General features: G+C 36.3%; 1 protein-coding gene across 1 annotated transcript in view; it reads right to left on the bottom strand.

Annotated features, from left to right (window-relative positions):
* NEGR1 (neuronal growth regulator 1) overlaps nucleotides 1-24,859 on the bottom strand; it is an 836,423-nt gene that overhangs the window by 408,431 nt on the left and 403,133 nt on the right. The window contains exon 2 of the mRNA XM_055402982.2: nucleotides 530-762. Within this exon, the coding sequence (XP_055258957.2) occupies nucleotides 530-762 (233 nt within the window). The remainder of the gene's footprint in view (nucleotides 1-529; nucleotides 763-24,859) is intronic.

Consider the following 24,859-nt stretch of genomic DNA (forward strand, 5'->3'; position numbering starts at 1 on the left):
AATCAAAAATAAAACATTGTGAACCATATTTTTTCAATTACTCTATATTTAATTAAAGTAATTCTAGAAGGGTGCTTCTCTTCATTGCAACTTGAATCAAAGTAAAAAGAAGCTGAATTGAAACAAAGTGTTGGAAAGCTTGAGGATTACTTTTAAAAAGTTACTATTCATATTGCAAAAAGTTCTAATATTTTAATGTAGCCATCACAGGTTATCAAAAATTTGTTGTAATGTATCAATCATGTATTCTCAAAAATTTATTGAAGGGGTGACTCATAGGAAGAAAGAAAATGAATCATATGCAAAAGAATCATAATGTGGTATATGTATAATTTTTGATCTCGGTAAGTAGGGATTTGTATGCCTATAATAGCCATTATACTTAATGGAATCTAAGAATATAAATCCCTGAAAACAGTGACAACATATCTTTCAACATTGTCAGTTACCTCTCAGTCATTCTGATATCCAAATACCAAACATTTCTAAGCATAGACCTTCACAATATAGCAGATATGGAAATGAGTACCTTGCACAGTTAGATGCACCTGCATTGTTCTTGGTGTATGTTGAGTCTGAACAGAACACGTGTATGGGCCATCATCTGTCACGTCTACATTCTGTATCTGGAGGCTGTAGTCCCTTTTATTCAACGTTGAAATTGAAACTCGGGGATCCACTGACCACTTATCACCTCCCGCAAAAATAATACTTGACCGATTCAGCCAGGCACCCTTTGAAGCTCCATCTTCCAAATAACACCTGAAAATTACCAGAGATAGAACATTATTAGTCAAAATGAAAATGAGAGACATTATCTTTGTTCTGAGTGTATTTCCATATGCTGAATTATGGCACTGCCACAAATGCAAACATCAGACATAAATACAGGAGACATGAACACACTGGGACATTTTTCATCCTCAAAGCAAATATGAAACAATACCTTCACACAGTTCAGTTTAGTTTTGTTTTTTAACATGTGTCTGTATTTTATGTGTATTTTAACTCAAAGCCAGTCAAAATCTTTTATTTGGTCTTGAGGACAAGTAAATTTAAATAAGGTTAAATTAGTTCAAATAACAATTTCAACATTAAAACACATTTTTTTCTTTGAAATTATAAGAAGTAGAATAGGTTCATTAGCTAGCCTGACTTAACCTAATCCAATTCTGTATATAATGTACCAGGTGCATAAAACACAAAATGGTACCATATATAAGTTTATTTTAAAAATTATCTGCATTTGCAGAGCAGTAGACCTGTACACCAAAACTATAAACTGCATTTTACTAATAATATTTCTGCTGTAATTAAATGTAGCAAGGCTAATATAATACTTTTAGTAATAAATTCTTGCCATCTTTTCAATAAACTTATCAATAGTTTTTCCAGAAAGCATTCTCTTATGCAACATACTTAACAGAGCACCTACTATTCAAGGGACATTGCCTTTGCCCGCCAAAATTTTTAGCCTACTAAGGCAGCCATGAATTAAAAGACACTTACTCCTTGGAAGGAAAGTTATGACCAGCCTAGATAGTATATTAAAAAGCAGAGACATTACTTTGCCAACAAAGGTCCGTCTAGTCAAGGATATGGTTTTTCCCATGGTCATGTATGGATGTGAGAGTTGGACTGTGAAGAAAGCTGATCGCCGAAGAAATGATGCTTTTGAACTCTGGTGCTGGAGAAGACTCTTGAGAGTCCCTTGGACTGAAAGGCGATCCAACCAGTCCATTCTAAGGAGATCAATCCTGGGTGTTCATTGGAAGGACTGATGCTAAAGCTGAAACTCCAATACTTTGGCCACCTCATGCGAAAAGTTGACTCACTGGAAAAGACTCTGATTCTGGGAGGGATTTGGGGTGGGAGGAGACGGGGACGACAGAGAATGAGATGGCTGGATGGCATCACCGACTCTGTGGACATGAGTTTGAGTGAACTCTGGGAGTTGGTGATGGACAGGGAGGCCTGGCGTGCTGTGATTCATGGGGTCGCAAAGAGTCGAACACGACTGAGCGACTGAACTTAACTGAAGGAAGATAATCTAATTAAGTCAACCCATGAATAAAGCACAGAAAGAATACTTTTATTAAATCAGATGAAAGACACATGAGAAACAAAAGGGGGTACTTGACATTGAAAGGTTGTTGCGAGTATAGAAAATGCCCAAGATAAGGAGATGAACAGTAAAGATGTGATGTTCTAGACAGAGGTGAAATATGTGGATAATACCAGGGAAAGGTGAGAGAGGAGAGCCAAGCATTTCAAGCAAGCAGAAAGCCTGGCATCTAGGTTAGGAGCGATGAGAGATAAAATTGAAAAGGTAAGCTAGTCATAAGTGATAATAGCAAGCATGATGATTATTAGTAGATTTTATGGCTAAATCTGAAGTCATTTATTCAGAGTTGTAATTCTATAATAAAATTCAAAAATATAGCTTTGCATCCACCAGACATCAGGCATGCCAAGATTTGAAACAGAAGGCTGTGGTCACATATCAGTGATTTTGCTGAGGCCTAGAATTTTAAATTTTATCTTGAAAACACTGTGATACAAATTAAAGACTTGTTCTCTTAAATGAGTACAAAGCACAGCTACAGAATCAAAATACACATACAAGGAAATAGTTTGACAGCATTTCTACAGAACACCTTAGGGGATGAAGGCAGAATTTTGAGACTGGTGCAAAATGGCAAGTTGAAAGCAATAGGGTAGATGACTGCCAACTATATCAAACTAATCAGTGGGTGAAAAAATAAGGAACAAGATACATTGCTGAATCTAATTTGCAGTCAGCTTCACCATCTACAGAATGCAAACTAAGTAGAAGTCATAAAGATCACTGTTAATTGAAAAGCTTTTCCTGATGTATTTAATGAAGAAAATAAAACTCATTTTAATGACATAATTAAATAATTATAGTGTATTGTCATTCTTAATAATATGCTGAAAGAAGCTACAGGGGACAGTTTCCATTTCACAAGATCACATGTGTATTGGTATGAGTAGAACATGGGAATACCTCTACTAGGATCATGATAATTCCAATGTCTACATTTAATATGTGGGTTCACCAAGTGTTTATTGTGTGACCTTTGCATTCGTGGCCTTCAAACTTTATCATATCTGGTGTTCCTAACAACACTGGGAGGAATAGATTGCTATGCTCAATTCATCATCAGAATATAAATAAAATTTTTGGGTTAAATGACTTGCCCGAGCCACGTTGTTAGTGGGTGACAAAGTTGAATTCACAATCAAGTCTTGTATCTTCACATTCACATTATGGTGTTCTTTTCACCATAATGAAGATCAAAGGCTTTTAAAATAGATTTCAGATATGGGAAGATGATAAGAATGTTGCAGAAATTACTGCAAGTAATTTCTTATTTATTGAATGTGACCAACTGCTTAACCTGTCCTGTTCTAAAGGAAGCAGAAAATTAATTATTAATGGATATTTTACCATGAAAGTCTGATTTAGAACACTCTGTTTGGTATTTTCCTTTCCCTAGAGACCAGCAGCAGTTTTACCTTTATTTGGGGGTGGGGGTATCAAGAAGACTACAAAAAGTAACTAGTATTTATATATTAGAGGTTTCATAGACCTGATCAGAGTAATAATTCTTAGTCTTAGCATAAGCACTGCTCCTCTGTTGTGGCATGTCAGGGATATTCATAGAAGAATAAATTCTAACTTCTTCACTGAGAAAAACATGAAAAAAAGGATCCTTTATGTCTCCTTGGCTAAGATAATTATATTAAATAAATTTTATTGACTCCAATCCAAAGTTTTTCAAAACATATATTAGGTAGACCCTTTAATGAGACTCATGGGGAAAACGCTGGTGTATCATTTCCTTGTATTTCTGTAGAACTATGTCAGATTATTGAGGTAGAACCTAAATACCTCAAATTGCCATATATGGAATTTAACAAACTGGGAACAGCAACACTTAGGCAAGACTTTCTATTTTATAAAATTATTAGATATTTACAGAGACTATAAGAGGATGAGATGGTTGGATGGCATCACCAACTCTATGGATATGAGTTTGAGTAAGCTCCATGAGTTGGTGATGGACAGGGAAGCCTGGTGTGCTGCAGTCCATGGGGCCGCAGAGTCAGACATGACTCAGCAACTGAACTGAACTGAAGGTCAACTATAAGATGATTATGCAAAATGTATTACATAGGCATCGGAGAAGGCAATGGCAAGCCACTCCAGTACTCTTGCCTAGAAAATCCCATGGACAGAGGAGCCTGGTGGGCTACAGTCCATGGGGTCGCTACTAGTCGGACAAGACTGAGCAACTTCACTTTCACTTTTCACTTTCACACGTTGGAGAAGGAAATGGCAACCCACTCCAGTGTTCTTGCCTGGAGAATCCCAGGGATGGCGGAGCCTAGTGGGCTGCCATCCATGGGGTCGCACAGAGTCGGACACGACTGAAGTGACTTAGCAACTTAGCAACAACATTACATAGGCATATAACAAAGATCATGGCATCTGGTCCCATCACTTCATGGGAAATAGATGGGAAAACAGTGGAAACAGTGTCAGACTTTATTTTTTTGGGCTCCAAAATCACTGCAGATGCTGATTGCAGCCATGAAATTAAAAGACACTTGCTCCTTGGAAGGAAAGTTATGACCAACCTTGATAGTATTTTAAAAAGCAGAGACATTACTTTGCCAACCAAGGTCCATCTAGTCAAGGCTATGGTTTTTCCCGTGGTCATGTATGGATGTGAGAGTTGGACTGTGAAGAAAGCTGATCACCGAAGAATTGATGCTTTTGAACTGTGGTGTTGGAGAAGACTCTTGAGAGTCCCTTGTACTGCAAGGAGATCCAACCAGTCCATTCTAGAGGAGATCAATCCTGGATGTTCATTGGAGGGACTGATGCTAAAGCTGAAACTGCAATACTTTGGCCACCTCATGCGACGAGTTGACTCACTGGAAAAGACTCTGATGCTGGGAAAGGTTGGGGGCGGGAGGAGAAGGGGACGACGGAGAATGAGATGGCTGGATGGCATCACCGACTCTGTGGACATGAGTTTGAGTGTACTCCGGGAGTTGGTGATGGACAGGGAGGCCTGGCGTGCTGTGATTCATGGGGTCACGGAGAGTCGGACACGACTGAGCGACTGAACTGAACTGAACTGATGCACATATGTCTTCTATCTTGCTCCTCTTTGTTCTCCACATCCGCCCTATTTTTTTCCATTTATACAAAGAAATACTGCTTGATATGTGTATGCTCTATTAAGAAGAAATTCTGGAAAGAAAGAAAGAGTTTAGGGTATGACAGAGGGTAAAAGAAGGACAGAAGTGGTGAAAAATAAGTTTTGTATCTTGGGGCCCCAAAACTTCTTTTTTTCCCTTTGGCTGAAGAACTCTAGTGATCTAAAGATATAATCTGTTGGAATCCTGGCTCATGCAGAATTTATAATTTAGCAAGTATGATAAATTACATTCATGATTTTCCATCATGAAGATTAGGAAGTGAAAATATAGTAATTAAATTGCTGTTATAGTGGATTATTATAATTATCTGAAGGTTTCTGGCTTCTGCCATTGACACCATTCTTCCCACAACAAACAGAATGAACTTCAGAGTTTAAATCAAATCATCAACAATTCCTGAAATCAAGACTGCTTGGAGAAATATCAATAACCTCAGATACACAGATGACACTACCCTTAAGGCAGAAAGCAAAGATAAACTAAAGAACCTCTTGATGAAGATGAAAGAGGAGAGTAAAAAACTGGCTTAAAACCCAATAATCAAAAAATGAAGATCATGGCATCCGGTCCCATCACTTCATGGCAAATAGATGGGGAAACAATGGAAACAGTGACAGACTTTATTTTCTAGGCTCCAAAATCGCTACAGATGATGACTCAGTTCAATTCAGTCACTCAGTCGTGTCCAGCTCTTTGAGATCCCATGGACTGCAGCACAGCCAAGCTTCTCTGTCCATCACCAACTCACAGAGCTTACTCAAACTCATGTCCATTCAGTTGGTGATGCCATTCAACCATCTCATTGCTGTCATCCCCTTTTCCTCCTGCCTTCAATCTTTCCCAGCATCAGGGTCTTTTCCAATGAGTCAGTTCTTCATATCAGGTGGTGAGAGAGTTGGAGTTTCAGTTTCAGCATCAGTCCTTCCAATGAATATTCAGGACTGATTTCCTTTAGGATGGACTGGTTGGATCTTCTTGTAGTCCAAGGGACTCTCAAAAGTCTTCTCCAACACCACAGTTGAAAAGCATCAATTCTTCAGTGCTCAGCTTTCTTTTTGGTCCAACTCTAACATCCATACATGACCAATGGAAAAACCATAGCTTTGACAAGATGGACTTTTGTTAGCAAAGTAATGTCTCCACTTTTTAATATGCTGTCTAGGTTGGTCATAACTTTTCTTCCTAGGAGCAAGTGTCTTTTAATTTCATGGCTGCAGGCACCATCTGCAGTGATTTTGAAGCCCCGCCCCCCCAAAAAAATAATGTCTGTCACTGTTTCTATTGTTTCCTCATATATTTGTCATGAAGTAATGGGACTGGATGCCATGATCTTAGTTTTCTGAATGTTGACTTTTAAGCCAACTTTTTCATTCTCCTCTTTCACTTTCATCAAGAGGCTCTTTAGTTCTTCTTCGCTTTCTGCCATAAGGGTGATGTCATCTGCATGTGAGGTTATTGATAGATGACTCTGTGGTGATTACAGCCATGAAATTCAAAGATGCTTGCTCCTTGGAAGAAAACCTGTGGCCAACCTGGACAGCATATTAAAAAGCAGAGACATTACTTTGCAACAAAGGTCCGTGTAGTCAAAGCTATGGTTTTTCCATTAGTCATGTATGGATGTGAGAGTTGGCCCATTTTAAGAAAGCTGAGCGCTGAAGAATTGATGCTGTTCAACTGTGGTGTTGGTTAAGACTCTTGAGAGTCCCTTGGTCTGCAAGGAGATCAAACCAGTCAATCCTAAAGAAATCAGCCTTGAATATTCTTTGGAAAGGCTGATGCTAAAGCTGAAGCTCCAATAATTTGGCTACATGATGCAACCTGACTCATTTGAAAAGACCCTGATGTTGGCAAAGATTGCAGGCAGGAAGAGAAGGGGACTACAGAGGATGAGATGGTTTTATGGCATCACCAAGTCAATGGACATGAGTCTGAGCAAGCTCTGGGAGTTGGTGATGGACAAGGAAGCCTGGTGTGCTGCAGTCAATGGGGTCTCAAAGAGTCGGGCATGAATGAATGACTGAACTGATCAACAATTCCAAGCCTTCCTATTTCACTCATAAGTAGAACTCTAATCCTGATAGTGACCAACCATCCTACATAATCTGACCACTTGATTCCTCCCTGACTTTATCAGTTCACACTCTTTCCCATTTACTCTCCTCTAGACTCTTGGTCTCCAGCTGTGCTTCCAATAAGTCATACATGCCCTTGCCCCAGGAAGTTGTTATTTCTGTTTCTTCTAACTGGAACTCTCTTCCTCCAGAGGTCTGCATAATGTATTCCCTATCTTCCTTAGATCTCTACTGAATTACCTAAAGTGTTAAATAACAAAAAATACCACTATTCCCAGCACTCCCATGAGACATATTACCTATTTATTGGGTTATTATTTTCTGTGTCTCCCTGCTAAAAGTAAGATCCAGGAACTGTCCATTTAGCCACTTCTGTATATTCTAAGGCCCTATACATAATGGACAATAAATAGAAATACTTGTTGAGTAGATGAATGAGGGCAAAAATTAAGATGCTTTTAGAAGAAGAAATAATATGGTAAAGTGTATCAAAATTTCCAAAGTGCAACCTGGTTCAGAAAGAAAAGTCATGGACATATTAACTATGACACTAAGTAATTAAACACAGATATTTATGGCACAAACAATAACTGTTGTAAAATACAGAGGAAGGCCTAAGCAATCAAGTGTTTGGTGGGGAACTAAACTCAGCATTGAGTGAACAGAGTAAAGTGGTTGGTGGGAGTTAGAGGTCGGTTTATAACTTCTTGAAATAAGAAAGATCCACAGCATTTGTCTCTGTACTTGAGGAACCACTTTAAACCAGTAAATATTCTGTTTAGTATGTACTGGGCACTTTGTTAGCCACTTTACATTTCATTCATTCTATTTAATTCTCACATAAACTTATGAGCCAGACACTATCATCTTCATTTTATCTACAAAGACATGAAGATGCTGGGAAATTATAACATGACCAAAGCCAATCAGCCTGCACTCTTAACCACAGTGATAGACTATGCTCTTCATTCTTAGTCAGACAGCAGCAAGGGTGATGGGTTCTTCTGTTTCAGGTTTAGGAATTAATACGGGAGGGAGAAGTTAGTAAAACAAAGATGATCAGATCATCAATAGGGGAAAGATGAAGCAACAATTCTCAGGTTACAAACTTGGATCATTTTTCATTTCTGGACTTCCAAATAGAACATTTTAACAGCTAGTGATCTAGGATCCCTTTGAAGTCTAGACAATGAAATAATATGAATAAAAATGTTTAGCAATGAATATATCTTTTAATTGTGTATGGCATGGATTTTCTTGAGAGTTTTTTTTTTTTTTTCTCCACTTAAAAAATCTGCTAGACTACCTACTTTATAGGGACATGAGTGAAGCAGTTCTAAAAATACCCTCCTCAACATAAGCTGTGTTCACACCAGGCCAATTATCATGACGAATACTTAAATTTTTAGTCAATCATCTGGTTGTTTTATATACACAGTTCCAAACATCTGGTTGTTGAAAAATGTATAGAAAATAACTTTAATAGTTTGTTTTGTTCAAGATTGTTTAAACCTAAACTTAAGATAGTTAATACTTTTCTAATAAAAATGGCATTGCTGCATCTGAACTCTTTTAAGGAATTACTTTATAAATGGCATTAGTACACATTGTGTTGTGCAGCTCTGCTCAGTCATGTCCACCTCTTTGAGACCCTATGGACTGCCTCCTGCCAGGCTCCTTTGTTCATGGGAATTCTCTAGCCAAGAATACTGGAGTGGGTCATTTCCTCCTCCACCAGGGAATCTCCCCAACCCGGAGATCAAACCCCTGTCTCCTATGTTTCCTACATTGGCAGGCAGATTCTTTACCATTGAGTCACCCAGTAAACCCATTAGTACACATTAGGCAAGTCCTTATTTTGGGGTTGAACTGTGGTGTTGGAGAAGACTTGAGTGTCCCTTGGACTGCAAGGAGATCCAACCAGTACATCCTAAAGGAGATCAATCCTGGGTGTTCATTGGAATGACTGATGCTAAAGCTGAAACTCCAATACTTTAGCCACCTCATGCGAAGAGTTGACTCACTGGAAAAGACTCTGATGCTGGGAGGGATTGGAGGCAGGAGGAGAAGGGGAAGACAGAGAATGAGATGGCTGGATGTCATCACCGACTCTATGGACATGAGTTTGAGTGAACTCCAGGAGTTGGTGATGGACAGGGAGGACTGGTGTGCTGTGATTCATGGGGTCACAAAGAGTCGGACATGACTGAGTGACTGAACTGAACTGAAAGTTCCAGTTGGTGAGGTGCTAGTTGAATGAAATGATGTTGGAATTATCCTAACAGACTCTGTGACACTATCTCCTGTGTGATTAAATCTGAAAGGTAGACAGCAGAGAGCTTAGTAGAAATGAGCATATTTGGGTTATTTATTTTTTTAAGTTGATTAAGAAATTCAATCTGTGACTGTCAAAGTATGATTTTTTTTCCTTTCATATATCTAATTCCTTGTAACACGTTCCCCAAACATAAGGCTTAGCACCATTTCCAGTACCCTACACAGCAGGATTTATTCAGCTCAATGGAAAAAGACCAGTGTTTCTCAAGACATGTTGATTTATGAAAGCTCCTATTAAAGGTACTAATTAATAAAAGAAAAGTACAATTTCCCTTGGATTCAAAGCTAAATTGTGTGCAAATGATATTCCTGTAAAGAGATTGGCCAGCTACCTTCACAGCTGTCTTTTCATTGTATCACAAAGTTCTAAATTTGACAGAAGAACGTTCAAAAGCACACAGAAAAAATAAAAAATTCAGAACCTCATACAACCTCCAAGCTAATTTTGCATACAAAAAGAGCTTTGATATCCTGGTTTCAAGCCCAAAATGAGGTAAGGAGAGTAAAGCAGAGATTAAACAGAACAGAACAAATTCTATCTCCTCATCTATTTGCGTTTGTTCTTAAAGTGTTCTCTTCTTAACGTTTCCTGCCAGTTATTCCTTAGATGGTATAATAGATATGGATATAGATATAAATATACACATATATTTCTATAAGTATTTGTAAATCATACAATTACATAATGTGCAATATTCCTTAGAAAATAATATTGTATATAATATTATGATTGATGATATTTTGAGTTACCTTTTAATATTTCTGTGGCAGAAAGTACTTTGGTGCAGAAACACTTATTATCTTTTTGTTTTGGCAGGTGTAGGGCATATGTGACTTTGTCAAGAGAAATCCACAGAATTAGCGATCTGTCCAAAGATCTTCTTTATTAAGTGAAGTACTCACCCTTACAGATGGTGCCAATTATATTTTAAAATATATTTAAGAAGATTTCTAAGTGAGAAACACACTTGTGCAGGAAACAATTCAATATTATTGTGTAGACAATAATAATATACTACTACCATTACGACCTGTCAGATACTGTTCTAAGCACATTATATCTACTTCTTTTTCAATCTTTACAATATCCATTGTGATAGGTATCATCAAGTACTATCATTTTGTCCATTTTTAGAGAGAAGCATATGAAGTATAAATAAGTCATGTAAGTTACAAATGACATGCTTATTTAAATTTGTAATGCATGGCATTAACTTTATTATGACATAATTTCATTTAACCTCTAGGCATAAGTATACAATATTAATGACATATGTACATTTATTTTTAGAATGGGAATTATGTCATGTTAAGTATATTTTAATTTTTAAATATTAATTTTTACCAAAAACAAATAATATTGATTTCTTACTTTGTGAAAGAAAAAAAAATTCCTATATATTTTATTCTAGCACTTCTTTGTTTTTTTTTTTTTTTTAAGCTTTTTATTTTTTTTATTTTTTATTTTTCACTTCTTTGAAATAATAAAGCTATTTTTAAAATGTCTTGGACAAGAGATTGAAAGTTATGAGCTACTATCTAATTATAACACCAAATTCTCAAACATACATATTTTTAACATTGTAAGTCAGAGAAAAGAATACTGAATATAATAAATGTTTAAAAAAAGGTTTTATTTATTTTTTCATACATTCTATGCCTAATTCCTAAAAGATGTGAACTTTAATAATGATAAGCAATGGCATAAATGCATACCTTTGTATTAATTTAATGTACAATTTATAGTAAGTCTGTATTTTAAAAAGCATATATAAGTATATATATGTTTTTAAATATATATATATACTTATATATGCAAAACTCAACATTTTAAATGCCTAGGAGATCATCAAATATTGGTTTTGTATTAATCTGTAAATTTCAAACACTGAAATCACTTATTTTAACTTATAATTAAACCACATTTTCCATAATACTATAAATTGCTTTATCCTTTTTCTTTCCATTGTCTAATTTAAGTCAAGCTTCCATGTTAGCCTCTCTGACTATGTTTAGAAGAGGCAATGACAAGGGAGTTTTATATTTAGGGTGTTTCAATGCATTATTTATAAACCACTCAGCATATGAATTAAGATTCATTCAGTAAAATAGGCATGGATAGAGTAATATTGACTAAAGTAAAAAAGTCTTAGTGCAACATACTGACACTTTTGGACTATTACTAAAAGTCTAATTATGATCATCTTGTCTTATTAATAAATTCCGTTTTCTGAATGAAATAATGACTAGGTTAAGTGGTGTGGAAAATACTTTTATATATGATCTCATTTAATGCAAAAACATTTTGAGAGGGAGGAAGGTCTTATTACTTCAACGTTAAAAGTGGTCATTCATGATAGTATGATGGATAAAGGAGGCAAAGCATGTAGAAAGGATAAGGCGCTACATATTTAAGAAGTTAAAGACTAGCTTTGTTCAAAGCTGATACAAGAATCAGTAATCAGATTGGGAACTTTTTTTTTGTTTCTACTTTTTACATTTTGAATTCAACTAAACCAGCTTGCTTTCTCCCACATGGACCTAAGTGTGAGATATTTGGACCTGGAAGGGCTTCAGGAGTTTTGTTAACTGGCAGGTGCTCTGAATCATTGTGGGGAGAATTCTGTCTGCAGTGCTATCTCCCTGGCAGCTGCTTCCTGAAGAACTTGGACTTTCACCTAAGGAGCTATAAAAGGAATGAACACTACGTTCAGAATGCAGGCAGGAGGTATTTAAAATAGCAGTATCAGAGAAGGAGAATGCAGCCAGGTCCAGAAAAATGACAGAGATAAAGCTCTAGGGTCCAGGCAAGTCTTCCTACACCATCTTCCTAGGGATGGAGCCACATATAGATGCCTCACTCTTAAAACAAGGAAAAAAAAAAAACCAAAAAACACATGGAACTCTGTACCCAAAGCAATATAAGCAATTCTAGTGCCTTCCATCAAATACCTACTTCTTTCCATTAAACATCTTTGTGTTTAAATCATTTGGAAAGTATTCTATTTACATAGATATACAGATGATAAAATAAGAAACATAATAAATGGATATATAGAAATGTTACAAACTCAACTGTTTTGTCAAACTAAGTATATGCTACTTTACAGTATCAATAAAAGCAAAAATAATTATTCTCTCTGTCTTTGCTTATGTTGACCTTTAAACGTTCTACTGGTCACTGATGGAGTTTTCTTCTTGTCTGTTTTTTCCCCCTAATAAAAGGTATTCTGTGCACAAATTTTATTTTATGAATAAAGAATGAGCACATACCACAATTAATTAAAACGAGCCTTGCAATCATTAACTAAAGTAGCCATTAATCCATATTTATCTGTCCTCTCTTGAGAAAATTGACTAAGTCATATTTCAATATGAGGTATGCCTTAAAATACAAATTAGGGAATGTATCCTACAGGGAAAATAGTGTATTTTTTTTTTAATCTGCTTCCTGCAAACAAATTTGTTTTCTCAAAATTTGTTAAAACTTAAAAATAATCTCAAATTGAAGTTTTTTATTAGATCCCAGGGACACATTATATGTCCTTGAGAGGCAGCGTAGCAGAGTGATCAAATTATAGTCAGTGTGTGTGTGTGTGTGTGTGTGTTCACGCGCGCGTGCGCGCGCGCGGTCATGTCTGATTCTCTGTGACCCTATGGACTGCACAGCCTGCCAGGCTCCTCTGTCCATGGAACTTTCCAGGCAAGAATATTGGAGTGGGTTGTCACTTTATACTCCAGGGAATCTTTCTGACCCAGGACGGAACTCGTGTCTCTGTGTTTCCTGCACTGGCAGGCAGGTTCTTTACCAATGTTGGAGTCCAGATGTTAATTTCTTGTGTACTAGCAGTGGAATGTAGAGCAAATTAATGTGCCTTAGTTTTCTTATCTATTAATTTGGATTTGCAAAATTATTTGACAAGATAGTTAGGATGTTTGTTAAATGTACCTGGTAAGTGTGTAATTAAGGACAATTATCATCAATCACCTTCCTACAGTTAACTTGATGTTTAAAACAAAACAAACTACCACCATCCTCAATGACCAAAATCCCTTACACTGTGAAATATAATTTAAAGGAAGAAAAAATAGGCATTCGGAATTTTGGCTTTATAGAGCAAAATGTTACTTATCTGCATTGTCATCCTGGGGCTGGTTCATGAGAAATAATTTTTACATAAATGAAGGTCATACCTTAAAGTATTCCTATTTTACCTTCCTTGAACTTCCAACAAACTTTTCTTTTTTTTGTATTTCCTCATCTTATAGGCAGAACATGTTAAGAAAAAGAGAGCTTCAGTGTTATTACCTTTTTTAAAAGTTATATTGAAACTTAAAACTTATGTTTTAGATATCAACTCCCTGGTTTATTAGCAATTACTTTGGGCAAGTAAACTCAACTCAAAAGTAATTATTAAAGCATTACTCACATATTTGCAAAATGGAGATAGCACCACTTATACTAAATAATTCCTATTTTGGTAAAAGATTAAATGAGACTGTGCATAGGAGATAGATTTATAAAGTTTTAAGGCAAAATATGTATATAAATACTTCATAATTATTATAAGGTTTTATGAGTTAATTTCCTTCATAACTCTAGGACATGGTTATGCATCTCTATTTGCAGATTGCACGAGTACAGTGATCTTCCCAAACTCAGGATGATGAAGTAAAGGTAAGCAATTGCTTTATTTTTGCTTTTATGATCCATAAAATGATTTTCTACACTATGTAAAGTATTGCATGTTTTTCAAATGTCAACTAAATTTTTTATCATAAGCTAAGGTCTTTGCAAAAATTATAATTTCTGATTACTATAAACATGGATATATTAAAATAAAAATGTTAATCCTCACTTTGAATGTGTTAATTCTCACTTTTAAATGCATCCAAGAATCTACATAACAGTGATACCAGTAATTTAAAAAAAATAAAAAAAGAACAAGCTCTATCTTTAAAAAAATGCTACATTGTTTCTCTTTCTCCTCAAACTCATATTTTTAATCCACTTTTGACATATAATTTGAGCTCCGGGAGTTGGTGATGGACAGGGAGGCCTGGCGTGCTGTGATTCATGGGGTCACGGAGAGTCGGACACGACTGAGTGACTGAACTGAACTGAACTGAACTGAATCTAATTTTAAAAATTAAAATATATTATTGATACCTTATCTTTTACAGTATAATCAAATATGTAAATTGGCTATAAAAATTCTTATGACTGTAAGGATCTAAGTAAAAAATATTATCGAGAAATTTATTTTTACAATCATTCAGTTCAGCTCAGTTCAATCGCTCAGTTGTGTCAGACTCTTTGTGACACCATGGACTGCAGCATGCCAGGCCTCCCTGTCCATCACCAACTCCCGAAGCCTACTCAAACTCATGTCCTTCGCGTCAGTGATGCCATTCAACCATCTCATCCTCTGTCATCCCCTTCTCCTGCCTTCAATCTTTCCCAGCATCAGGGTCTTTTCCAGTGAGTCAGTTCTTTACATCAGGTAGTGGCCAAAGTATCGGAGTTTCAGCTTCAATATCAGTCCTGCCAATGAATTTTCAGGACTGATTTCCTTTAGGATAGACTAGTTGGATCTCCTTGCAGTCCAAGGGACTCTCAAGAGTTTTCTCCAACACCAAAGTTCAGAAGCATCAATACTTCAGTGCTCAGCTTTCTTTATAGTCCAAATCTCACATCCAAACATGACTACTGGAAAAACCACAGCTTTGACTAGACTGACCTTTGTTGGCAAACTAATGTGTGTGCTTTTTAATATGCTATCTAGGTTGGTAATAACTTTTCTTCCAAGGAGCAAGTGTCTTTTAATTTCATGGCTTCAGTCACCATATGCAGTCATTAATAGTATACAATTGAACAAGTTATATATAATACATTTTGATAAATACTGATTTTTTTTTATTTTGCATAATTAATCATGGATATCAAAATGAGTTGGTTTTATCTATAGACACAGAAATAAACTTTCTTGCACAAATGAGGATACTATTTGCTTACATGAAATAGATTGTAGAATAAATTCCGGGAAATCTTGTTTTCTTAAATAAAACTACAAAATGGAAATAATCCTGTTATAGTGATGCCACTCTATTTTTTTTAACTCCGAGTGATATGATTCTAATAATCTATCACCAAAAACACTATCAAATCAGTATCTTTTACAACTCTATTATACATTCATATAGGTGCAGAGTACATCATGAGGAACGCTGGGCTGGAAGAAGCACAAGCTGGAATCAAGATTGCTGGGAGAAATATCAATAACCTCAGATATGCAGATGACACTACCCTTATGGCAGAAAGTGAAGAGGAACTCAAAAGCCTCTTGATGAAAGTGAAAGAGGAGAGTGAAAAGGTTGGCTTGAAGCTCAACATTCAGAAAACAAAGATCATGGCATCTGGTCCCATCACTTCATGGGAAATAGATGGAAAAACAGTGGAAACAGTGTCAGACTTTGTATTTTTGGGCTCCAAAATCACTGCAGATGCTGATTGCAGCCATGAAATTAAAAGACGCTTGCTCCTTGGAAGGAAAGTTATGACCAACCTTGATAGTATATTAAAAAGCAGAGACATTACTTTGCCGACCAAGGTCCGTCTAGTCAAGGCAATGGTTTTTCCCGTGGTCATGTATGGATGTGAGAGTTGGACTGTGAAGAAAGCTGATCGCCGAAGAATCGATGCTTTTGAACTGTGGTGTTGGAGAAGACTCTTGAGAGTCCCTTATACTGCAAGGAGATCCAACCAGTCCATTCTAAAGGAGATCAATCCTGGATGTTCATTGGAGGGACTGATGCTAAAGCTGAAACTCCAATACTTTGGCCACCTCATGAGACGAGTTGACTCACTGGAAAAGACTCTGATGCTGGGAAAGGTTGGGGGCGGGAGGAGAAGGGGACGACGGAGAATGAGATGGCTGGATGGCATCACCGACTCTGTGGACATGAGTTTGAGTGTACTCCGGGAGTTGGTGATGGACAGGGAGGCCTGGCGTGCTGTGATTCATGGGGTCGCGGAGAGTCGGACACGACTGAGCGACTGAACTGAACTGAACTGATAGGTGTTCATGAAGGTGTGTTGAAAGCAAATTGGAAACTGCCTAAATTATAATAGAACTTAGCAGACTAGAATTATTGTATCAACATTGACACCAATGTTTTATTTTTATAATATCATTTATATTGGAGTATAGTTGATTAACAATGTTGTGTTAGTTTCAGATGTACAGCAGTGATTCAGTTATATGTATACATATATGCATTCTTTATTAGATTATCTTCACATATAGTTTATATAAAATATTGAGTAAAACTTCCTGTGCTATACAGTAGGTCCTTGTTGACCATCAATTCCATATAAAGTAGTATGTATATGTCAATCCCAAACTCCTAATTCATCTGCTCCTCAGCCTTTCCCCTTTGCTATCCATAAGTTTATTTTCAGTCTCTGAGCCTGTTTCTGCTTTACAACAGATTCATCAGTATCATCTTGTTACATTCCACATATAACTGACATACTATGATATTTGTCTGAGTTACTTCACTTACTGTGACAATCTCTAGGTTCATCCATGTTGTTGCAAAAGGCATTGTTTCATTTTTATGAGTAATATTCCATTATATACACATACAACACATCTACTTTATCCATTCTTCTTACAATAGACATTTAGGTTGCTTCCATGTCTTGCCTATTGTAAAGAGTGCTGCAGTAAACACTGGTGTGCATGTATCTTTTCAAGTTACAGTTTTATCCAGATATACACATAGGAGTGGGATTTATGGATCACATGGTAACTATTTTTAGTTTTTATAGAAACCTTAATATTGTTCTCTATGGTGCTTATATCAATTTACACCCCCAGCAACATTGTAGGAGGGTTCCCTTTTCTCCATACCTTCTCCAGCATTTACTGTCTGTAGAATTTTTGAGGATGGCCATTCTGACTGGTGTGAGGTGATACTTCAATGTAGTTTTGATTTGCATGTCTGTAATACTTAGTGATGCTGAGCATCTTTTCATGGGTTTTTGGCCATCTCTATCATGTATGGATGTGAGAGTTGGACTGTGAAGAAAGCTGATCGCTGAAGAATTGATGCTTTTGAACTGTGGTGCTGGAGAAGACTCTTGAGAGTCCCTTGGACTGCAAGGAGATCCAACTAGTCCATTCTAAAGGAGATCAACTAAAGCTGAAACTCCAATACTTTGGCCACCTCATGTGACGCGTTGACTCACTGGAAAAGACTCTGATGCTGGGAGGCATTGGGTAGGGGGAGGAGAAGGGGATGACAGAGAATGAGATGGCTGGATGGCATCACCAACTCGATGGGCATGAGTCTGAGTGGGAGTTGGTGATGGACAGGGAGGCCTGGTGTGCTGTGATTCATGGGGTCGCAAAGAATCGGACACAACTGAGCGACTGAACTGAACTGAACTGAACTGAACTGATGTCTTCTAGGTCTCTATGTCTTCCCTGGTATTTCAGATAGTAAAGCATCTTTCTACAATGCGGGAGACCCAGGTTTGATCCCTGGGTTGGGAACATCCTCTGGAGAAGGAAATGGCAACCCACTCCAGTAATTTTGCCTGGAAAATCCCATGGACAGAGAAGTGTGGTAGGCTACAGTCCATGAGGTCGAAAAGAATCGGACACAACTGAGCGACTTCACTTTACGTCTTCTTTGGATAAATATCTATTTAGATTTTCTGCTCATTTTTATTGGATTGTTTGTATTTTTGATATTGATTTGCATGAGCTGTTTGTGTATATTGGAGATTTATCCTTTGTTGGTTGTATTATTTGCAAATATTTTCTCTCAATCTGTGATCTCTCTGTTTTGTTTATGGTTTCATTTGCAGTACAAAAGTTTATTTAGGTCTTATTTATTTTTTGTTTTCATTTTCATTATTGTAAGAAGTGTATCCAAAAATAAATTGCTGTGATTTATGTTAAAGAGTGTTCTTCCTGTGTTTTCTTCTGAGAGTTTTATAGCATCCAGTGATACATTTAGGTCTTTAATTCACTTTGAGTTTTTTCTTTGTGTTTGGTTTTAAGAGAAAATTCTAATTTCATTATTTTACAAGTAGCTGTCCAGTTTTTCCAGCACCACTTATTGAAAAGACTGTCTTTCTCTAATATATATTTTTCCCTCCTCTGTTGTAGATTAATTGACCAAAAATGTGTGGATATGATTCTGGGCTTTCTATCCTGTTCCATTGTTCTAAGTCTGTCTTTGTACGAGTACCATGCTGTTTTGATTATTGTTGCTTTGTACTAAAGTCTGAAGTCAGGGAGCCTGATTCTTCCAGCTCCATTCTTCTTTCTCAAGATTGTAGAAAAGAATGAAGAGATTAGATCATGTAAAGCTTTATGGCCCATTACATAAGAATTTGCATTTTGTTCCAAAGACAATGAGGTACATTATGGCCAAGAAGAGAGTAGGTGGTTCCTAGAGTTAGGACAGTGATGTGTTAAAAGGTGCTTTATAATAAATCTCTTTTTGGAACCTTCCTATACTGTTGGTGGGAATGTCATTTGGCACAGGCACTATGGAAAACAATATGGCGGTTCCTCAGAAAATAAAACTGGGTTACCTAATGATCAAGCAATCCCACTTTCAGTTATATAAAACTCTAATTTGAAAAGATACATGCATCTCAATGTTCACTGCAGCATTACTTACAATAACACAATACATGGAAGAAAACTAAATGTCCATCAACGGATGAATCAATAAAGAAGACGTGGTACATATACACAATGGAACATTATGTGTGCTTGGTCACTCAGTCGTGTTCAACTCTTTATGACCCTGTGGACTATAGCCTGTCAGGCTCCTCTGTCCTTGGAATTTTCCAGGCAAGAATACTGGAGTGGGTTGCTATTTCCCCCTTAGGGGATCTTCCTGACCCAGGGATCGAACCCAAATCCTTTGTGTCTCCTGCATGGGCAGGTGGATTCATTACCACTGTGCCACCTAGGAAGCCCAATGGAATGTTACTTAGCCATAAAAAAGAATGAAATAATGTCATTTCAGCAACTTGCATGGATCAAGAGAACATCAATATTTCATAGAATCTCTGTTTTATTTCATTTAGTTTTTATATTTGAACTATGCTTTTTGATATGATTCTGTATGTTTGAGAGATTTAGCAAAAGATGAGTGCAAAAGCAAGAGGTAGGAATTGGAAACAATTCTCTCAAATCTATACTCTCTGGCAGACCAATTTTAGATAAGAGCACATATGAAAATTTAAGTCAAAAATTTATTTTAAAAATTTATATATTCCTATAAGGGCTTTTAAAGTTATCATATAGCCTGCTGCTGCTGCTAAGTCCCTTCAGTCGTGTCCGACTCTGTGCGACTCCATAGACGGCAGCCCACCAGGCTCCCCTGTCCCTGGAATTCTCCAGGCAAGAACACTGGAGAGGGTTGCCATTTCCTTCTCCATCATATAGCCTAAGGACATTTATATCATAGTTTGAAACTTTTTGATACTTGGCATGCTATATTTTGTAACTTCTCCCACTATTAGACCATTTAACTACTTATTTAAAGCTATCAGCATAGTTTCCTCTAACTTTTCTCCTTTTCAACCTTCAGCTTCTATCGGCCTAGGTATAGGAAAAATAGATAATTGAATCTGTGTAAGAATTATTAGAATGTTAGTTTACAGATTGCCTGTAGTGCCCTGAAGATATTTTTCATGGAGAACGTGGACTTGTTGAATAATTGCTTAAAGAGTTTCACTTCTATTTCAAGTGTATGCTTAAAGTTGCTGGAAATCTGAGCCCAGCTGCATTAAAATTATCTATTTATCAGTAAATTAAAAATAATTAACTAGTCTGTTAAAACCACTGATAAGAATATCTTAATTTGCTAAATGTTCTGAGTGCAATTATTTTTGTTTGTTTACTCAACACTAAAACACTCTTGAAAAAATTTAGCCAATATCTATATATTTTAAATATGTGTTGTTAGTGTCTTGAATGTATTTTCCTTCTCAGAACTCTAAAATACTTTATCTTTTCCCCATGATCAGTTCTTTCATTTTTGTTAAATCTTTTCTGTTTCAAGACGTATCTGTGTGCTTCAAAAGTTGTGTTTTTGTGCATGTGTGTGTGTGTGTTGTGAGAGAAGGGAAGGAGAGACATATTCATTGTAAAATGCATAAGAAATGAAAATGAATATTTATAATTACAAGAATAGTAAAGGATAGCAAAGTCTGATTATATAACCAACATATAATTTATATTATTTTCATCTGAGTGCTTTCTTTACAGAAAGTACCAGAACCTCTACAAATATTAATCCTTCTCTTGTTAGAGGATCCATCCAGTAGTCTCATCTAATGGACAGCTGACCCTGTCATATCTCAGTGCCTGGCTGGCTCAGGAAATCAAGTGCCTCCAAGGAATCTAAAATTCCACTGTGATTTAGGAAAAGCTGAAATTTCAGCCATGACTTTCTCCTTACTAGATTGCTACATATTTTCCTAACTCCATGACTGAATCATCTCCCAAGGTCAGAACTCTTGTGATATTAGTCACTACTTCCTTATGTCACTATAAAAATCAAATCTGAAGAGTAAAGAAGAAAGCCATCACTATAATGTTCTCTAAAAACAGATTGACTGAAATATGGGGAAAATATTGATATGGTTTCTCTAAGGTAAATTTATGTTGAATTCAGAACAACGTGGGGTTGAATCACAGTTGTTGATGCTGACTAGCCTTAGGAAGGAGAAGGCAATGGCAAGCCACTCCAGTACTCTGGCCTAGGAAATCCCATGGGTGGAGGAGCCTGGTAGGCTGCAGTCCGTGGGGTCACTAAGGGTTGGACACAACTGAGCTACTTCATTTTCACTTTTCACTTTCACACATTGGAGAAGGAAATGGCAACCCACTCCAGTGTTCTTGCCTGGAGAATCCCAGGGATGGGGGAGCCTGGTGGGCTTCCATCTATGGGGTCGCACAGAGTCGGACACGACTGAAGTGACTTAGCAGCAGCAACAAGCACAATATCTATTACTGGTTCTTGCCTGTAGAATTCCACAGACAGAGGAGCCTTGCAGGCTACAGTCCATAGGGTTGCATGGTCGGACATGACTTAAGTGACTTAGCATGCATGCTTGCAGCACTATTACACAGTCAATGTGTAAAAAAGCATATGTGCATGTATTGAATAATATAATACCTGAAATAAGTGATAGTGCAAATGTTCTATAAAAGAGAAGAGATCACATTCTTCTGGATACACCAAAAGGGTACAAATAGTCCAGAGTAGGTTTAGTATTAGTACGAGAAGAGCACTGGCATCTACCCTATTTCCACTTTACTTTAGAGCATATGCTGCTGATTATTCTAAACTGAGACACACACACAAATCTCTGGATTTCCTCTATGGTTTTAAAATGGAATATATCATTTGGAACACACAGGAATGCCCACTGTCTATCAAGTTTGCTTTTACCTACCTGTGTAGGTAAAAATACAGTGATACTATAGGTAAAAGTATGGTGATACTATATATATATCACTTAGTCAGGCCAATTTCTAGCTTTGATGAAAGTAGAACTCCTATTTGTCTCAGAAAAACAAATGGAAGCCACTCACAATCACAGTATCTTTTTTTCTCAAATTTCTGGAACATGAGAAAAATGTTCAAGGGCTGGGTTAAGTAGATAGTAAGGTGAAGGCATAAAGAAAACTAAATAAATGAACAAATCTTTGGTAAACATGAAAAACCTTGCTCATTTGGTCCTTATTTGATTGGAACAATATAATATTTTTAATTGTTGTCCTTATACATATAAAGATAGGTTTTTAAATTTTTATTTCATGATCTACAAACATACTCTTAGCTAAATATTATCCATATGTATGTTCTTCCTCCAGTAAGTCTTTCATTTCTCAGCAAAAGATAAATGTGTCACTCATTCTCCTTAAATGTATCTGCATTTTTGTGCAAACACAATAGCAGCTGCTTTTAGTATAATCTGTAGTTAACATAATAAATATTTGGGGAACATAATTAAATGTAATAAATACACGGTCATGATAAATTAGAGAAGGACATGAAGAAGAATGGAAATTGAGTGCTTTCTAAAATTAGAAATTTAAAGTTTGGTACCCCCTATAATTTTAAGGGTTACCACATTTTAAATTCTTTTTCATTATTTCATCCTCAAAGACCCTGCTTTATTCTTGAAATGGTTTCTATGTAAGACACTTCTTAAGCGTTTACTCTACAATTCTCTACCTTAAGCCATTAATCTCTCACGTAAAGCTGTCAAAATCTTTTATGAAAATCGAACTGTACTATATCCACATTTCTTTTCACAGTGCGTTACTTTCAAGCATCCCAGCAAGTTAGTTAAGCACAAACTGCCTTGTAAAAATCATGTTAGAAATACAGCCACACTTCCTTACCGCCTCTTCTGTTACTAACATTTCAAATTGTCTTTGCAATCAATACTGAACATACAGGACTATTGTTCCCTGGCTTGCTTGTCTCCTGAGCTTGTCTCCTGAGTTGCAGTTCACTACAACTCGGTTCTTATTCAAAAGGACTTCATGGATGTCATACTATATTTACACATGAATCTTTTGCTCTCTAATTGGACTCTAATTATGAGCTTTTGAAAGAAACTAATATATCTTTCTGTTTTCTTTAAAATACCAGTTTATCGTAAGTATGTTTTCAGGATTTCAAATCAACACTGCACAGTTCTTTAGAGGCCTACCTTATATTTTATGTACTTATTACAAAATAAAAAAGAAGATGGATTGTAAAACAAATATAGGACTTTATGGAGAGCTAATAGGTTTTAAAATGACATTTTATGGAGTTACATATAATGAGTGGATTTAATTTCCTTTGAAACACACGAGTCCAATAATTAAAGGAAACTATTTTTGGCAAAGTATACTTTTGATTTTTGCCAAACTTCAAATTGTCTTACAAATAATGAGAAACATTTGTCTTTCATCTTGAGCAGTGACTGAAAGTCATCATTATCTAACAGATGCTCAGTGACCCTTGTGAAATAAGGTGGTCATCCCAATCAGCTATTAATGGCAGGCAGCTATGGCAGGCAAATCACCAATATAACCACCAATTAAATTCCACTTTGTATTTGAACAGAAAACAAGGTGAAACTGAGATATACCTGTCTAATGTTATTGAGAAATAACCACACTTCAAAATGAATTCAAGACTTTTATTTTGAGATAGTCTGAGTCTATTTCCATTTCAATTTCTTCAATAAAGTAAAAGACAAAACAAGAACTCCTTGCTTAGAATAAGCCTATGATCACCAATGGAGGATATGCAAAATATTTATACCAGGACAGATGTCATAGGAGAGCTCTAAGACACTTAAGGGTTTACAGAACTTTAAGAGAGTTGCAATGATATCTCACTGCATTAGAAGAATTAGGAAAACTACCTAGAGATATAGAAGTTTGAGACAGTTCCTTACAGACAGGAATCTTTTAAGGAGTTAGAAAAGGGAATGAATCAGCGTTGTCAACAGAACAGTTCTCGGCATGAGAGAACAAGAGAAGTACTGAAAGAGAAGTACAAAATAGGAAATGAGGTTTGGTGGAGCATGCAATCTGATATAATTGAAAGGAGTGTATGAGAAAAGTGGAGAATAAAGTTCCAAAATTCATCTGGAGGTGAATGATAGATGATCTCAGATGCTGACCAGTGAATTTTGGAACAATTTCAGTAGGTAGTAAAAATGTTTTAGAGTAGATAAGGGATATCCTTGAAGGAGTTAGAGAGTAGGACTTGTTATTATATTATTATATCATATGAACTGGATAGTAAGCTAAGTGATTTCATATGTTCTATGCATTATAATTCTCATAATAACCCTATGAAATATATATTATTATCCCTTTTTATACTGAAAAAATAGGCTTCAGAGCTATTAATAATTTTCCCACGGGAGGAGAATCAGAAGTACTTTAAATGTTCCACCTTCAGTCATTCAATCATTTTCCACAAGAAGTTATTAAGCTCCCTACTTGTTTTCAGCCTTTTTGACAAGGGATACAAAGTTGGAAATATATGGTCCAGAAATTTTAGAAATTCCCAGAACAGCAAGGAGACACAGGGGTAAACAGATCATAAAGATATAATGTGATGGGTAATATAATGCA

This window comes from Moschus berezovskii, chromosome 4, assembly GCF_049115385.1.
Source record: "Moschus berezovskii isolate FMDL1 chromosome 4, NW_MosBer_1.0, whole genome shotgun sequence".
NCBI lineage: Eukaryota > Metazoa > Chordata > Mammalia > Artiodactyla > Moschidae > Moschus > Moschus berezovskii.